General features: G+C 46.0%; 1 protein-coding gene across 9 annotated transcripts in view; it reads left to right on the top strand.

Annotated features, from left to right (window-relative positions):
- Nucleotides 1-14,529, top strand: part of LOC122923850 (Fc receptor-like protein 5) — a 159,601-nt gene that overhangs the window by 32,356 nt on the left and 112,716 nt on the right. For 8 of the 9 annotated variants that reach the window (XR_006387337.1, XM_044274700.1, XM_044274751.1 and 5 more), the window contains one exon: nt 2,378-2,671. The exons of the other annotated variant lie outside the window; for it this stretch is intronic. Coding sequence is in view for 7 of the 8 variants with exons in the window: in XM_044274700.1 (XP_044130635.1) it covers nt 2,378-2,671 (294 nt within the window). In the remaining variant the exon portion in view is untranslated. The remainder of the gene's footprint in view (nt 1-2,377; nt 2,672-14,529) is intronic. 9 annotated transcript variants of the gene reach the window in all.

Below are 14,529 nucleotides of genomic sequence, written 5' to 3'. Positions count from 1 at the left end.
TAAATTATGAAATTGCTAAATTGGGAATTGTATTTCAACCCAGAACAAGAAATGTGCTTGAACGGACACTAAATAACTCGCCCAGCTACAGCACTAAGGACAGATTTAGCTGGATATAAATTTGAGGCCTAGTATTTAGGCGCTGGGTGACAGGTATGGGTTTAGTGACAGAATTAGACTTGGAAATGCACAGTAGCGGGTGTGTGAAGTTATTCTGAATGTCCCTATGTGCACCTTCAATATGATCTACCCTTTTAGGGATAGATTTCAAATAGCTCTGATATAGCAGAAACCACTAAATTATGAAATTGCTAAATTGGGAATTGTATTTCAACCCAGAACAAGAAATGTGCTTGAACGGACACTAAATAACTCGCCCAGCTACAGCACTAAGGACAGATTTAGCTGGATATAAATTTGAGGCCTAGTATTTAGGCGCTGGGTGACAGGTATGGGTTTAGTGACAGAATTAGACTTGGAAATGCACAGTAGCGGGTGTGTGAAGTTATTCTGAATGTCCCTATGTGCACCTTCAATATGATCTACCCTTTTAGGGATAGATTTCAAATAGCTCTGATATAGCAGAAACCACTAAATTATGAAATTGCTAAATTGGGAATTGTATTTCAACCCAGAACAAGAAATGTGCTTGAACGGACACTAAATAACTCGCCCAGCTACAGCACTAAGGACAGATTTAGCTGGATATAAATTTGAGGCCTAGTATTTAGGCGCTGGGTGACAGGTATGGGTTTAGTGACAGAATTAGACTTGGAAATGCACAGTAGCGGGTGTGTGAAGTTATTCTGAATGACCCTATGTGCACCTTGAATATTATATACCCTTTTAGGGATAGATTTCAAATAGCTCTGATACAGCAGAAACCACTAAATTTTTAAATTGCTAAATTGGGAATTGTATTTCAACCCAGAACAAAAATGTGCTTTGACGGACACTAAATAACTTTCCCAGCCACAACAGGACAGCGGTAACGAGAGATTTAGCGGGATATAAATTTGAGGCCTAGTATTTAGGCGCTGGGTGACCGGTATGGATTTAGTGACAGAATTAGACTGGGATATGGCCAAAAAATAACCACACTATTGCTGGTTAAATGCACTTGGTGATGGGCGCAGCTTGCCCCTGATGTAGTATATGGCCAAAAAATGAACAGACTATTGCTGGTTAAATGCACTTGGTGTCACAGCTTGACCAACCACACTACTGAGGGTTAAATGCACTTGGTGACGGGCGCAGCTTGCCCCTGATGTAGTATATGGCCAAAAAATGAACAGACTATTGCTGGTTAAATGCACTTGGTGACGGGCGCAGCTTGCCCCTGATTTAGTATATGGCCAAAAAATGAACAGACTATTGCTGGTTAAATGCACTTGGTGTGATAGCTTGACCAACCACACTACTGAGGGTTAAATGCACTTGGTGACGGGCGCAGCTTGCCCCTGATGTAGTATATGGCCAAAAAATAAACAGACTATTGCTGGTTAAATGCACTTGGTGTGACAGCTTCACCCTGATGTAGGCTTTAGCCAAAAAACAAACGCACCATTGAGGGTTAAATGCACTTGGTGACAGGCGCAGCTTGCCCCTGATGTAGTATATGGCCAAAAAATAAACAGACTATTGCTGGTTAAATGCACTTGGTGTGACAGCTTCACCCTGATGTAGGCTTTAGCCAAAAAACAACCACACCATTGAGGGTTAAATGCACTTGGTCGCAGCTTGTGCTGGCGCACCACAAGACACAAAATGGCCGCCGATCACCCCAGAAAAATGTGACTGACAAACGGTCTGGGCAGCCTAAAAACAGTGAGCAATTGAGGATCAGCAGCTCAATGATCCACAGCTGCAGATCGATCAGTTAATCAAGTCCTTTGGAGGAGTTAATCTGCCTAATCTCGCCCTACTGTCGCAGCCGCAACCTCTCCCTACGCTAATCAGAGCAGAGTGACGGGCGGCGCTATGTGACTCCAGCTTAAATAGAGGCTGGGTCACATGGTGCTCTGGCCAATCACAGCCATGCCAATAGTAGGCATGGCTGTGATGGCCTCTTGGGGCAAGTAGTATGACGCTTGTTGATTGGCTGCTTTGCAGCCTTTCAAAAAGCGCCAAGAAAGCGTCACAAAAGCGCGAAGAAAGCGACGAACACCGAACCCGAACCCGGACTTTTACGAAAATGTCCGGGTTCGGGTCCGTGTCACGGACACCCCAAAATTCGGTACGAACCCGAACTATACAGTTCGAGTTCGCTCATCCCTACTTAGGAGTATCTTTTTATTTGCATAACCTATTAGCTACTAAGCTCTCCAATAAGAAACCTTACATTTTCAATATTTATTTTCAAATTTGTGATTTACAGATCCCCCCCAGGCTCCATCCATTATTCTGAATCCTAAGTTACCTGTTTATATAAAAGGGGAAAATGTGAACATCACTTGTTCTTTTCCTGAGCAGTCTACAGTCATCTCCATCCAGTACATCAAAGACAACCAGGAGATTCACAGATCTAAGACACCCAAGACCATGTCCACATATGTATTATCTAATTTATCTCTGGAGAATACAGGTCAATATAAGTGTCAGTACTGGGTTAAAACTTCTGGGAGACAAATTTCTTCCAATGCAAGTGTTCCTATATCTATCATTGTGGAGGGTATGTATATCTCTGCAGCAATTTATTATAGTAGTTAGTGGCATAATAGCTTGAGCTTCTTGGTATGTCATGCATCTGCATTTAAGGGGGTTGTCTTATCTTGGCCTAAGTGCGGTCTGGGGGTGGACATCCAAATGGCTGGTTCTGTGATTCCCAAAGCAGTGAATGGGAGATACACAAACAGTGTAACATTGCAAACTACTGGCATTGTTTCTAGTAGCTCATTGGAATGATAGTTACTGATAGTTACTGAAAAGGGGGAGCTGCTTGGCCATCTCCATTACATTTTTCTCCACTGACCGGCGCTTACTGCAGTTATTTCCATCTCGCCCTTGAAAGGATTAATATTATTTTTATTTATTATTAAAGGATAAGATGGGACAACCCTTTTAAGAGCATTTAGAAGATTTATTAATACTGGTGTTTCACACTGACCTGAAGTGAGCTGGGGCACAATGTGCCACATTTATTGAGGCACTCTACATACTGGCCAGATAATAAAATCTATGCCTGCTATGCAGGGCCGGTGCAAGGATTTTTGCCGCCCTAGGCAAAGATCCATTTTGCCGCCCCCTTATGTCACTCACTAGCTGATAGACACACACACACACTGACAGACAGACACGCACTCAGACACTCACTGAATTACTTACACAGAAACTGTCACGGAAGGTGTACAGGAAACAAGACAACACAAAATGAATATACGACTCACTGGATCCAAAACTAAGGAACAAAAAGGGAGACCCCTGCATTAGACCTGGCACTCTCCCTGACTGCTCAGCCTATGCGAAAATCCCAATGGTATATGATCGCATATCCTCGTACCTCAACTGTATAACACCTGAACACCCTATAATAGTGAGGGGACACGACCACCGGCTCCCTACACTAGATACGGAGGGAGTCAGGGTCACCTGGGATCCAGCAAACAGAAAAACACAAATGAATGCCCAACACTTATCTTGTAGAAGACTGGAAAGTAGGATCAGCATGCACACACACTCCAGGAAGTAATATAAACCGCACACTGATGCACTATGGGGAGGAATTTAAAGGGATGCAATCAGTACAACTACATGACAGCTGAGAGAGGCTAACGAGATGAGGAACTGAAAGCAAAACAAAGGAAGCTCAAGGAGGAGGTTCTGAAAGGCATCTGTCAGAGCTTCACAGATGTCTGGTAGTGACAGTACCCCTCCTTCTACGAGTGGACTCCGGACACTCAGAGCCCACCTTCTCAGGATGGGACCTATGGAAAGCCCTGATGAGACGAGTGGCCTTAATGTCCATCACTGAGACCCACATCCTCTCCTCAGGACCATAACCCTCCCAATGAACGAGGTACTGGAGAGAACCGCGGACAACACGAGAATCCACAATTCTAGAGAACTGAAATTCAAGATTAGCATCAACCATAATCGGAGGAGGAGGCAATGACGAGGGTACAATGGGTTGGACATAAGGTTTTAAGAAGGACTTATGAAAAACATTATGGATCTTCAAAGTCTGAGGAAGATCAAGACGGTAGGCAACAGGATTGATGACAGACAAGATTTTGTAAGGCCCAATAAACTTAGGACCCAACTTCCAGGAGGGAACCTTCAATTTGATATTCTTAGTAGACAACCATACCAGATCACCAACATTCAGGTCCGGACCAGGCACACGTCTCTTATCTGCCACACGCTTATATCTCTCACTCATGCTCTTTAGATTATCCTGAATCTTTTGCCAAATAGATGACAAAGACGAGGAGAATCTGTCCTCATCAGGTAAACCAGAAGACCCCTCTCCAGAGAATGTCCCAAACTGCGGATGAAACCCATATGCACCAAAAAATGGTGACTTATCAGAGGACTCCTGACGACGGTTATTTAAAGCAAACTCAGCAAGGGACAAAAAAGAACACCAATCCTCCTGATTCTCCGCCACAAAACAGCGCAGATATGTCTCCAGAATCTGATTGACCATTCGACTGCGGGTGGAAAGCAGAAGAGAATGACAACCGAACCCCCAAGCGAGAACAGAAAGCCTTCCAGAATCTGGAAACAAACTGCGTGCCCCTATCAGAGACAATGTCCGAAGGAATACCATGCAATTTGACAATGTGATCAATAAATGCCTGCGCCAGCATCTTAGCATTGGGCAAGCCAGGAAAAGGGATGAAATGCACCATTTTGCTAAAACGGTCCACCACCACCAGAATCACAGTCTTCCCCGAGGAACGAGGCAGGTCCGTTATGAAGTCCATGGACAGATGTGTCCAAGGACGGGAAGGAATGGGTAAGGGAAGGAGAGGACCTGATGGCCGTGAATGAGGGACTTTGGCACGAGCGCAAGTCTCGCAGGCTGCCACAAAACCCTCAACCGACTTACGAAGCGCCGGCCACCAGAATCTCCGAGCGATGAGATCCACTGTGGCTCTTGCTACCGGGTGCCCAGCAAGGACCGTATCGTGGTGTTCCTTAAAAATCTTTTGTCTTAAAGCGAGAGGCACAAACAACCTCCCAGGAGGACAAAGATCAGGAGCCTCTGACTGGGCTACCTGCACCTCTGCCTCCAATTCAAGAAAAAGAGCAGAGACAACCACACCTTCAGCCAAAATGGGACCCGGGTCTTCAAAATTCCCACCTCCCGGAAAACAACGTGACAGGGCATCTGCCTTCACATTCTTAACCCCAGGGCGGAACGTGACAACAAAATTAAACCTTGAAAAGAACAAAGACCATCTGGCCTGTCTCGGGTTCAGACGCTTGGCTGACTCCAAGTAGGCCAGATTTTTATGGTCAGTAAACACGGTAATAGGGTGTCTGGCTCCCTCTAGCCAATGGCGCCATTCCTCAAAAGCCAACTTGATGGCCAACAACTCCCTATCTCCCACATCGTAATTTCTCTCTGCGGAAGAGAGTTTCTTCGAGAAAAAGGCACACGGTCGCCATTTGGCAGGAGAGGAACCCTGAGACAAGACCGCACCCACACCCACCTCAGAAGCATCAACCTCAACTATGAAGGGTAGAGAAATATCAGGTTGTACCAAGATGGGAGCGGAAGCAAAACTCTCCTTGATATTAGAAAAGGCCTTACGCGTCTCTACCGACCAGGAAGAAAAATCTACCCCCTTTCTGGTCATATCAGTGAGTGGTTTAACAACAGAGGAATAATTCAAAATAAACTTCCTGTATTAATTGGCAAAGCCCAGAAAACGCATCAGCGCCTTCTGATTCTCAGGAAGCTCCCACTCAAGCACAGCGTGGACCTTCTCGGGGTCCATGCGAAAACCAGAAGCGGAGAGAAGAAACCCCAGAAATTGAATTTCTGGAACCGCAAACACACATTTTTCCAGTTTCGCGTATAATTTATTCTCCCGCAGGATGAGCAAGACCTGACGTAAGTGTTCCTTATGAGTTTTGAAATCAGGAGAAAAAAGTCAAAATATCATCCAAATACACTAATACAAATTTCCCCATTAAATGATAAAAAATGCTGTTCACGAAATGCTGAAAAACGGCTGGAGCATTCATAAAACCAAAAGGCATAACCAAATTCTCAAAATGGCCCTCAGGGGTATTGAAGGCCGTCTTCCATTCGTCTCCTTCTCTGACCCTGACCAGGTTGTATGCCCCTCTTAGATCTAATTTGGAAAAGACTTTAGCCCCAACCATCTGGTTAAACAGGTCCGGGATCAGAGGAAGCGGATAAGGGTCACGAATTGTGATACTGTTCAGCTCCCTGAAATCCAGACAAGGTCTTAAAGAACCATCTTTTTTCTTAACAAAGAAAAAACCAGCGGCAACAGGTGACTTCGAGGGTCGTATGTGTCCTTTTCTCAGACTCTCAGAGATATAAGCACGCATAGCGACCCTTTCAGGTTGGGAGAGATTGTATAAACGAGATTTAGGCAGCTTGGCGCCTGGGATGAGATTAATAGGGCAATCGTACTCCCTGAACTCCACTCTCAGAGAAGACATCCGAAAATTCAGAAAGAAAAGATGGTACATTCTTAGTAGAAACCTCAGAAACAGATGTCATGAGGCAATTCTCTCTGCAAAAGTCACTCCAACCATTTATTTTCCTCGCTTGCCAATCAATGGTGGGATTATGTTTAGTGACCCAGGGTAGCCCCAACACCAGAGGAGTAGGCAATCCGCTAAGGACGAAACATGACACATCCTCAACATGAGCATCACTCACAATTAAACGGATATTGTGAACTATGCCCTTTAATGATTTCTGAGAAAGTGGAGCTGAATCAATAGCAAAAACAGGAATATCCTTTCCCAAAGTGCATACCTGGAAACCATGAGTTATCGCAAATTGATTATCAATGAGATTGACAACTGCTCCACTATCTAAAAAAATCTCACAAATTATGTTCTTGCTCTCTAGCGCCACCCTGGCAGGCAGGACAAAACAGGAACTACAAGCAAACGGAAAACCTTCAATTTCCGCCTCAACCCTGCCAATGTTAACAGATGGAACATTTTTAAAGGATTTTTTCCTTCTTGTTTCTTTATTACTCCCAAAAAACTGCCTGAATCTCCTAGAGGGACAAACATTTGCCAAATTATTTATAGCTCCACAACAAAAACAAACCTTCCCATGCGGGCTGAATCTTCTATTGTCAGAGGCAATCACCCCCAGCTGCATGGGCTCCTGCTCAGAAGGGGTTGACAGCGACTGAGACCCCTGCGCACAGAATGAGACCGCTGCACTGTCCTGGGATTGAGTATGACAGGAAGGAGTGATCTCTCCTCTCTCTCTAAGACGCCTGTCAATACGAACGGCCTGAGACATGGCAGAGTCCAAGGAGGTAGGCCTCTCATGAAAGGCAAATGCATCTTTCAATCCCTCTGAAAGACCATGGCAAAATTGACTTCGGAGTGCAGCATCATTCCAACCAGTATCAGCTGCCCATCTCCGATATTCTGAGCAGTATATCTCTGCGGATTGTTTACCCTGGCATAACAGACGTAGTCTAGACTCAGCCAAAGCAATACGATACGGATCATCATATATCTGACCCAGGGCTAAAAAGAATTCATCCACTGAACGGAGGGGCCGTGCCCCCACCAGCAGCGAAAAGGCCCACGACTGAGCATTACCCCTGAGCAGCGATATAATGATCCCCACTCTCCGTTCCTCATTACCAGAGGAATGGGGAAGAAGGCGAAAATGGAGTTTGCAAGCCTCTCTAAACCGCACAAAATTCTCACTACCCCCGGAGAACGTATCCGGGAGCGAGATCTTAGGCTCAGAACAAACTCCATGAACGCAAGCTGAACCGGTCACTTGAAACTGAGAAAGAGTCTTACGGAGATCTGCTACCTCCAATGAAAGACCCTGAAAGCGTTCAGTCAAAAGTGAAACCGGATCCATGCTTGAGACGGTGTCACGGACGGTGTACAGGAAACAAGGCAAAACAACATGCATAAATGAGTCGCTGGATCCAAAAGCTAAGGAACAAAAGGGAGACCCCTGCAGAAGACCTGGCACTTTCCCTGGCTGCTCAGCCTATGCAAAGATCCGAATGGTGGAGGTCTGCATATCCACGTACCTTGACTATATAACCCCTGAGCACCCTACAATAGTGAGGGGACACGACCACCAGCTCCCTACACAAGATACGGAGGGAGTCAGGGTCACCTGGGATCCAGCAAACAGAAAATAACAGATAAATGTTCCACACTTAACTTTGTAGAAGAGAGGAGAACCAGATGAGCATGCACACACACTCCAGGAAGAAGTATAAGCCGCCCAGAAAAGCATTCTGGTTAGGAATTTAAAGGGAAGCAATTAGTCCAACACATGACAGCTGAGAGAGGCTAACGAGATGAGTAACTGAATACCACAACAAAGAAACTCAAGGGGGAGGTTCTGAAAGGCCTCTGTCAGAGCTTCTCAGCTGTCTGGTTGTGACAGTACCCCTCCCTCTGCGAGTGGACTCCGGACACTCAGAACCCACCTTCTCAGGATGGGACCTATGGAAAGCCCTGATGAGACGAGAGGCCTTAATATCCGTCACTGGGACCCACATCCTCTCCTCAGGACCATACCCCTCCCAATGAACAAGGTACTGAAGAGAACCGCGGACAAGACGAGAATCCACAATCCTAGAGACCTGAAATTCAAGATTCCCATCAACCATAAATCGGAGGAGGAGGCAAAGGCGAGGGTACAATGGGTTGAACATAAGGTTTCAATAAGGACTTATGAAAAACATTATGGATCTTCCAAGTCTGAGGAAGATCAAGACGGTATGCAACAGGATTGATGACAGACAGGATTTTGTAAGGCCCAATAAACCTAGGACCCAACTTCCAGGAGGGAACCTTCAATTTGATATTCTTGGTAGACAACCACACCAGATCACCAACATTCAGGTCCGGACCAAGCACACGTCTCTTATCTGCCACACGCTTATATCTCTCACTCATGCTCTTTAGATTATCTTGAATCTTTTGCCAAATAGATGACAAAGACGAGGAGAATCTGTCCTCATCAGGTAAACCAGAAGACCCCTCTCCCGAGAAAGTCCCAAACTGCGGATGAAACCCATATGCACCAAAAAATGGTTACTTATCAGAGGACTCCTGACGACGGTTATTTAAAGCAAACTCAGCAAGGGACAAAAAAGAACACCAATCCTCTTGATTCTCCGCCACAAAACAGCGCAGATATGTCTCCAGATTCTGATTGACGCGCTCTGTCTGGCCATTCGACTGCGGGTGGAAAGCAGAAGAGAATGACAACCGAACCCCCAAGCGAGAACAGAAAGCCTTCCAGAATCTGGAAACAAACTGCGTGCCCCTATCAGAGACTATGTCTGAAGGAATACCGTGCAATTTGACAATGTGATCAATAAATGCCTGCGCCAGCGTCTTAGCATTGGGCAAACCAGGAAAAGGGATGAAATGCACCATTTTGCTAAAACGGTCCACCACCACCAGAATCACAGTCTTCCCCGAGGAACGAGGCAGGTCCGTTATGAAGTCCATGGACAGATGTGTCCAAGGACGGGAAGGAATGGGTAAGGGAAGGAGAGGACCTGATGGCCGTGAATGAGGGACTTTGGCACGAGCGCAAGTCTCGCAGGCTGCCACAAAACCCTCAACCGACTTACGAAGCGCAGGCCACCAGAATCTCCGAGCGATGAGATCCAGTGTGGCTCTTACCCCCGGGTGCCCAGCAAGGACCGTATCGTGGTGTTCTTTAAAAATCTTGTGTCTTAAAGCGAGAGGCACAAACAACCTCCCAGGAGGACAAAGATCAGGAGCCTCTGACTGGGCTGCCTGCACCTCTGCCTCCAATTCAGGAAAAAGAGCCGAGACCACCACACTTTCAGCCAAAATGGGACCCGGGTCTTCAAAATTCCCGCCTCCCGGAAAACAACGTGACAGGGCATCTGCCTTCACATTCTTAACTCCAGGGCGAAACGTGACAACAAAATTAAACCTAGAAAAGAACAAAGACCATCTGGCCTGTCTCGGGTTCTGACGCTTGGCTGACTCCAAGTAAGCCAGATTTTTATGGTCAGTAAACACGGTAATAGGGTGTCTGGCTCCCTCTAGCCAATGGCGCCATTCCTCAAAAGCCAACTTGATGGCCAACAATTCCCTATCTCCCACATCGTAATTTCTCTCTGCGGAGGAGAGTTTTCTTGAGAAAAAGGCACACGGTCACCAATTGGCAGGAGAGGAACCCTGAGACAAGACCGCACCCACACCCACCTCAGAAGCATCAACCTCAACTATGAAGGGTAAAGAAACATCAGGTTGCACCAAGATGGGAGCGGAAGCAAAACTGTCCTTGATATCAGAAAAAGCCTTACGCGCCTCTACTGACCAAGAAGAAAAATCTACCCCCTTTCTGGTCATATCAGTGAGTGGTTTAACAATAGAGGAATAATTCAAAATAAACTTCCTGTAATAATTGGCAAAGCCCAAAAAACGCATCAGCGCCTTCTGATTCTCAGGAAGCTCCCACTCAAGCACAGCGCGGACCTTCTCGGGGTCCATGCGAAAACCAGAAGCGGAGAGAAGAAACCCCAGAAATTGAATTTCTGGAACCGCAAACACACATTTTTCCAGTTTCGCATATAATTTATTCTCCCGCAGGATGAGCAAGACCTGACGTAAATGTTCCTTATGAGTTTTGAAATCGGGAGAAAAAAATCAAAATGTCATCCAAATACACCAATACAAATTTTCCCATCAAATGATAAAAAATGCTGTTCACGAAATGCTGAAAAACGGCTGGGGCATTCATCAAACCAAAAGGCATAACCAAATTTTCAAAATGGCCCTCAGGGGTATTGAAGGCCGTCTTCCATTCGTCCCCTTCTCTGACCCTGACCAGGTTGCATGCCCCTCTTAGATCTAATTTGGAAAAGACTTTAGCCCCAACAACCTGGTTAAACAGGTCCGGGATCAGAGGAAGCGGATAAGGGTCACGAATTGTGATACTGTTCAGCTCCCTGAAATCCAGACAAGGTCTTAAAGAACCATCTTTTTTCTTAACAAAGAAAAAACCAGCGGCAACAGGTGACTTCGAGGGTCGTATGTGTCCTTTTCTCAGACTCTCAGAGATATAAGCACGCATAGCGATCCTCTCAGGTTGGGAAAGATTGTATAAACGAGATTTAGGCAGCTTGGCGTCTGGGATGAGATTAATAGGGCAATCGTACTCCCTGTGCGGGGGCAAATCCTGAACTCCACTCTCAGAGAAGACATCCGAAAATTCAGAGAGAAAAGATGGTACAGTCTTAGTAGCAACCTCAGAAACAGATGTCATGAGGCAATTCTCTCTGCAAAAGTCACTCCAACCATTTATTTGCCTCGCTTGCCAATCAATGGTGGGGTTATGCTTAGTGAGCCAGGGCAGCCCCAACACCAGAGGAGTAGGCAAACCGCTAAGGACGAAACATGACATCCTCAACATGAGCATCACTCACAATTAAACGGATATTGTGAACTATGCCCTTTAATGATTTCTGAGAAAGTGGAGCGGAATCGATAGCAAAAACAGGAATATCCTTTCCCAAAGTGCACACCTGGAAACCATGAGTTATCGCAAATTGATTATCAATGAGATTAACCGCTGCTCCACTATCCACAAAAATCTCACAAAAAATGTTCTTGCTCTCTAGCGCCACCCTAGCCGGCAGGACAAAACGGGAACTGCAAGCAAACAGAAAACCTTCAATTTCCGCCTCAACCCTGCCAATAGTAACAGACGGAACATTTTTAAAAGATTTTTTCCTCTTTGTTTCTTTATTATTCCCAGAGAACTGCCTGAATCTCCTAGAGGGACAAATATTTGCCAAATGATTAATACCTCCACAACAAAAACAAACCCTCCCATGCGGGCTGAATCTTCTATTGTCAGAAGCAATCAACCCCAGCTGCATGGGCTCCTGCTCAGAAAAGGCTGACAGCGACTGAGACCCCTGCGCACAGAATGGGACCGCTGCACAGTCCTGGGACCGAGTATGACAGGAAGGAGAGATCTCTCCTCTCTCTCTAAGACGCCTGTCAATACGAACGGCCTGAGACATAGCAGAGTCCAAAGAAATAGGCCTTTCATGAAAGGCAAATGCATCTTTCAATCCCTCTGAAAGACCATGGCAAAATTGACTTCGGAGTGCAGCATCATTCCAACCAGTATCAGCTGCCCATCTCCGAAATTCTGAGCAGTATATTTCTGCGGATTGTTTACCCTGGCATAATAGACGTAGTCTAGACTCAGCCAGAGCAATACTGTCCGGATCATCATATATCTGACCCAGGGCTAAAAAGAATTCATCCACTGAACGGAGGGGCCGTGCCCCCTCCGGCAGCGAAAAGGCCCAGGACTGAATGTCACCCCTGAGCAGCGATATAATGATCCCCACCCTCCGTTCCTCATCACCAGAGGAATGGGGAAGAAGGCGAAAATGGAGTTTGCAAGCCTCTCTAAAACGCACAAAATTCTCACTACCCCCGGAAAACGTATCCGGGAGTGAGATCTTAGGCTCAGAACAAACTCCATGAACGCCAGCTGAACCGGTCACTTGAAGCTGAGAAAAAGTCCTGCGGAGATCAGCTACCTCCAATGAAAGACCCTGAAGGCGTTCAGCCAAAAGTGAAACCGGATCCATGCTTGAGGCGGTTATGGCGGCTTATAATGTCACGGACGGTGTACAGGAAACAAGGCAAAATAACATGCATAAATGAGTCGCTGGATCCAAAAGCTAAGGAACAAAAGGGAGACCCCTGCAGAAGACCTGGCACTTTCCCTGGCTGCTCAGCCTATGCAAAGATCCGAATGGTGGAGGTCTGCATATCCTTGACTATATAACCCCGGAGCACCCTACAATAGTGAGGGGACACGACCACCAGCTCCCTACACAAGATACGGAGGGAGTCAGGGTCACCTGGGATCCAGCAAACAGAAAATAACAGATAAATGTTCCACACTTAACTTTGTAGAAGAGAGGAGAACCAGATGAGCATGCACACACACTCCAGGAAGAAGTATAAGCCGCCCAGAAAAGCATTCTGGTTAGGAATTTAAAGGGAAGCAATTAGTCCAACACATGACAGCTGAGAGAGGCTAACGAGATGAGTAACTGAATACCACAACAAAGAAACTCAAGGGGGAGGTTCTGAAAGGCCTCTGTCAGAGCTTCTCAGCTGTCTGGTTGTGATAGATGGTTTTGGCGGTTTATAATGTCACGGAAGGTGTACAGGAAACAAGACAACACAAAATGAATATACGACTCACTGGATCCAAAACTAAGGAACAAAAAGGGAGACCCCTGCATTAGACCTGGCACTCTCCCTGACTGCTCAGCCTATGCGAAAATCCCAATGGTAGATGATCGCATATCCTCGTACCTCGACTGTATAACACCTGAACACCCTATAATAGTGAGGGGACACGACCACCGGCTCCCTACACTAGATACGGAGGGAGTCAGGGTCACCTGGGATCCAGCAAACAGAAAAACACAAATGAATGCACAACACTTATCTTGTAGAAGACTAGGAAGTAGGATCAGCATGCACACACACTCCAGGAAGTAGTATAAACCGCACACTGATGCACTATGGGGAGGAATTTAAAGGGATGCAATCAGTACAACTACATGACAGCTGAGAGAGGCTAACGAGATGAGGAACTGAAAGCAAAACAAAGGAAGCTCAAGGAGGAGGTTCTGAAAGGCATCTGTCAGAGCTTCTCAGATGTCTGGTAGTGACAGAAACTCACTGACAGACAGACATACACTCACAGACAGACAGACATACACTCACAGACAGACAGACAGACATACACTCACAGACAGACAGACATACACTCACTGACAGACAGACACACACTCAGACACTCACTGAATGACGTACACAGAAACTCACTGACAGACATACTCACTGACAGACACACATACACTCACTGACAGACACACATACACTCACTGACAGACAGACAGACACACACTCACTCACTGACAGACACTCACTGACAGACATATACCTACCCACTGAAACACACACACAAAAACTCACTGACAGACACTCACTCACTGGCAGACAAACACCCACATATACTCACTGACAAACATACGCATACTCAGTGACAAACACACTGACACTTACTGACCGACAGACATCCACACTCACTGACATACACTCACTCACTGACATACACACACAGACACTCAATAACAGACACACATACATTTACTGACAGAAAGACAGATATACATACACTCACTCACTCACTGACATAAATACACAGGCAGACACTCACTCAGTCAAACACTTAAACACTCACCTCCCTGGGGTCCAGTGTAGTGCAGATCCTCAGTCCTCCAGCGC

Source organism: Bufo gargarizans, chromosome 1, assembly GCF_014858855.1.
Source record: "Bufo gargarizans isolate SCDJY-AF-19 chromosome 1, ASM1485885v1, whole genome shotgun sequence".
In the NCBI taxonomy this organism is placed as follows: domain Eukaryota; kingdom Metazoa; phylum Chordata; class Amphibia; order Anura; family Bufonidae; genus Bufo; species Bufo gargarizans.
The sequence above is the reverse complement of the archived record's forward strand: the minus strand, read 5'-3'. Positions and strand labels throughout refer to the sequence as shown.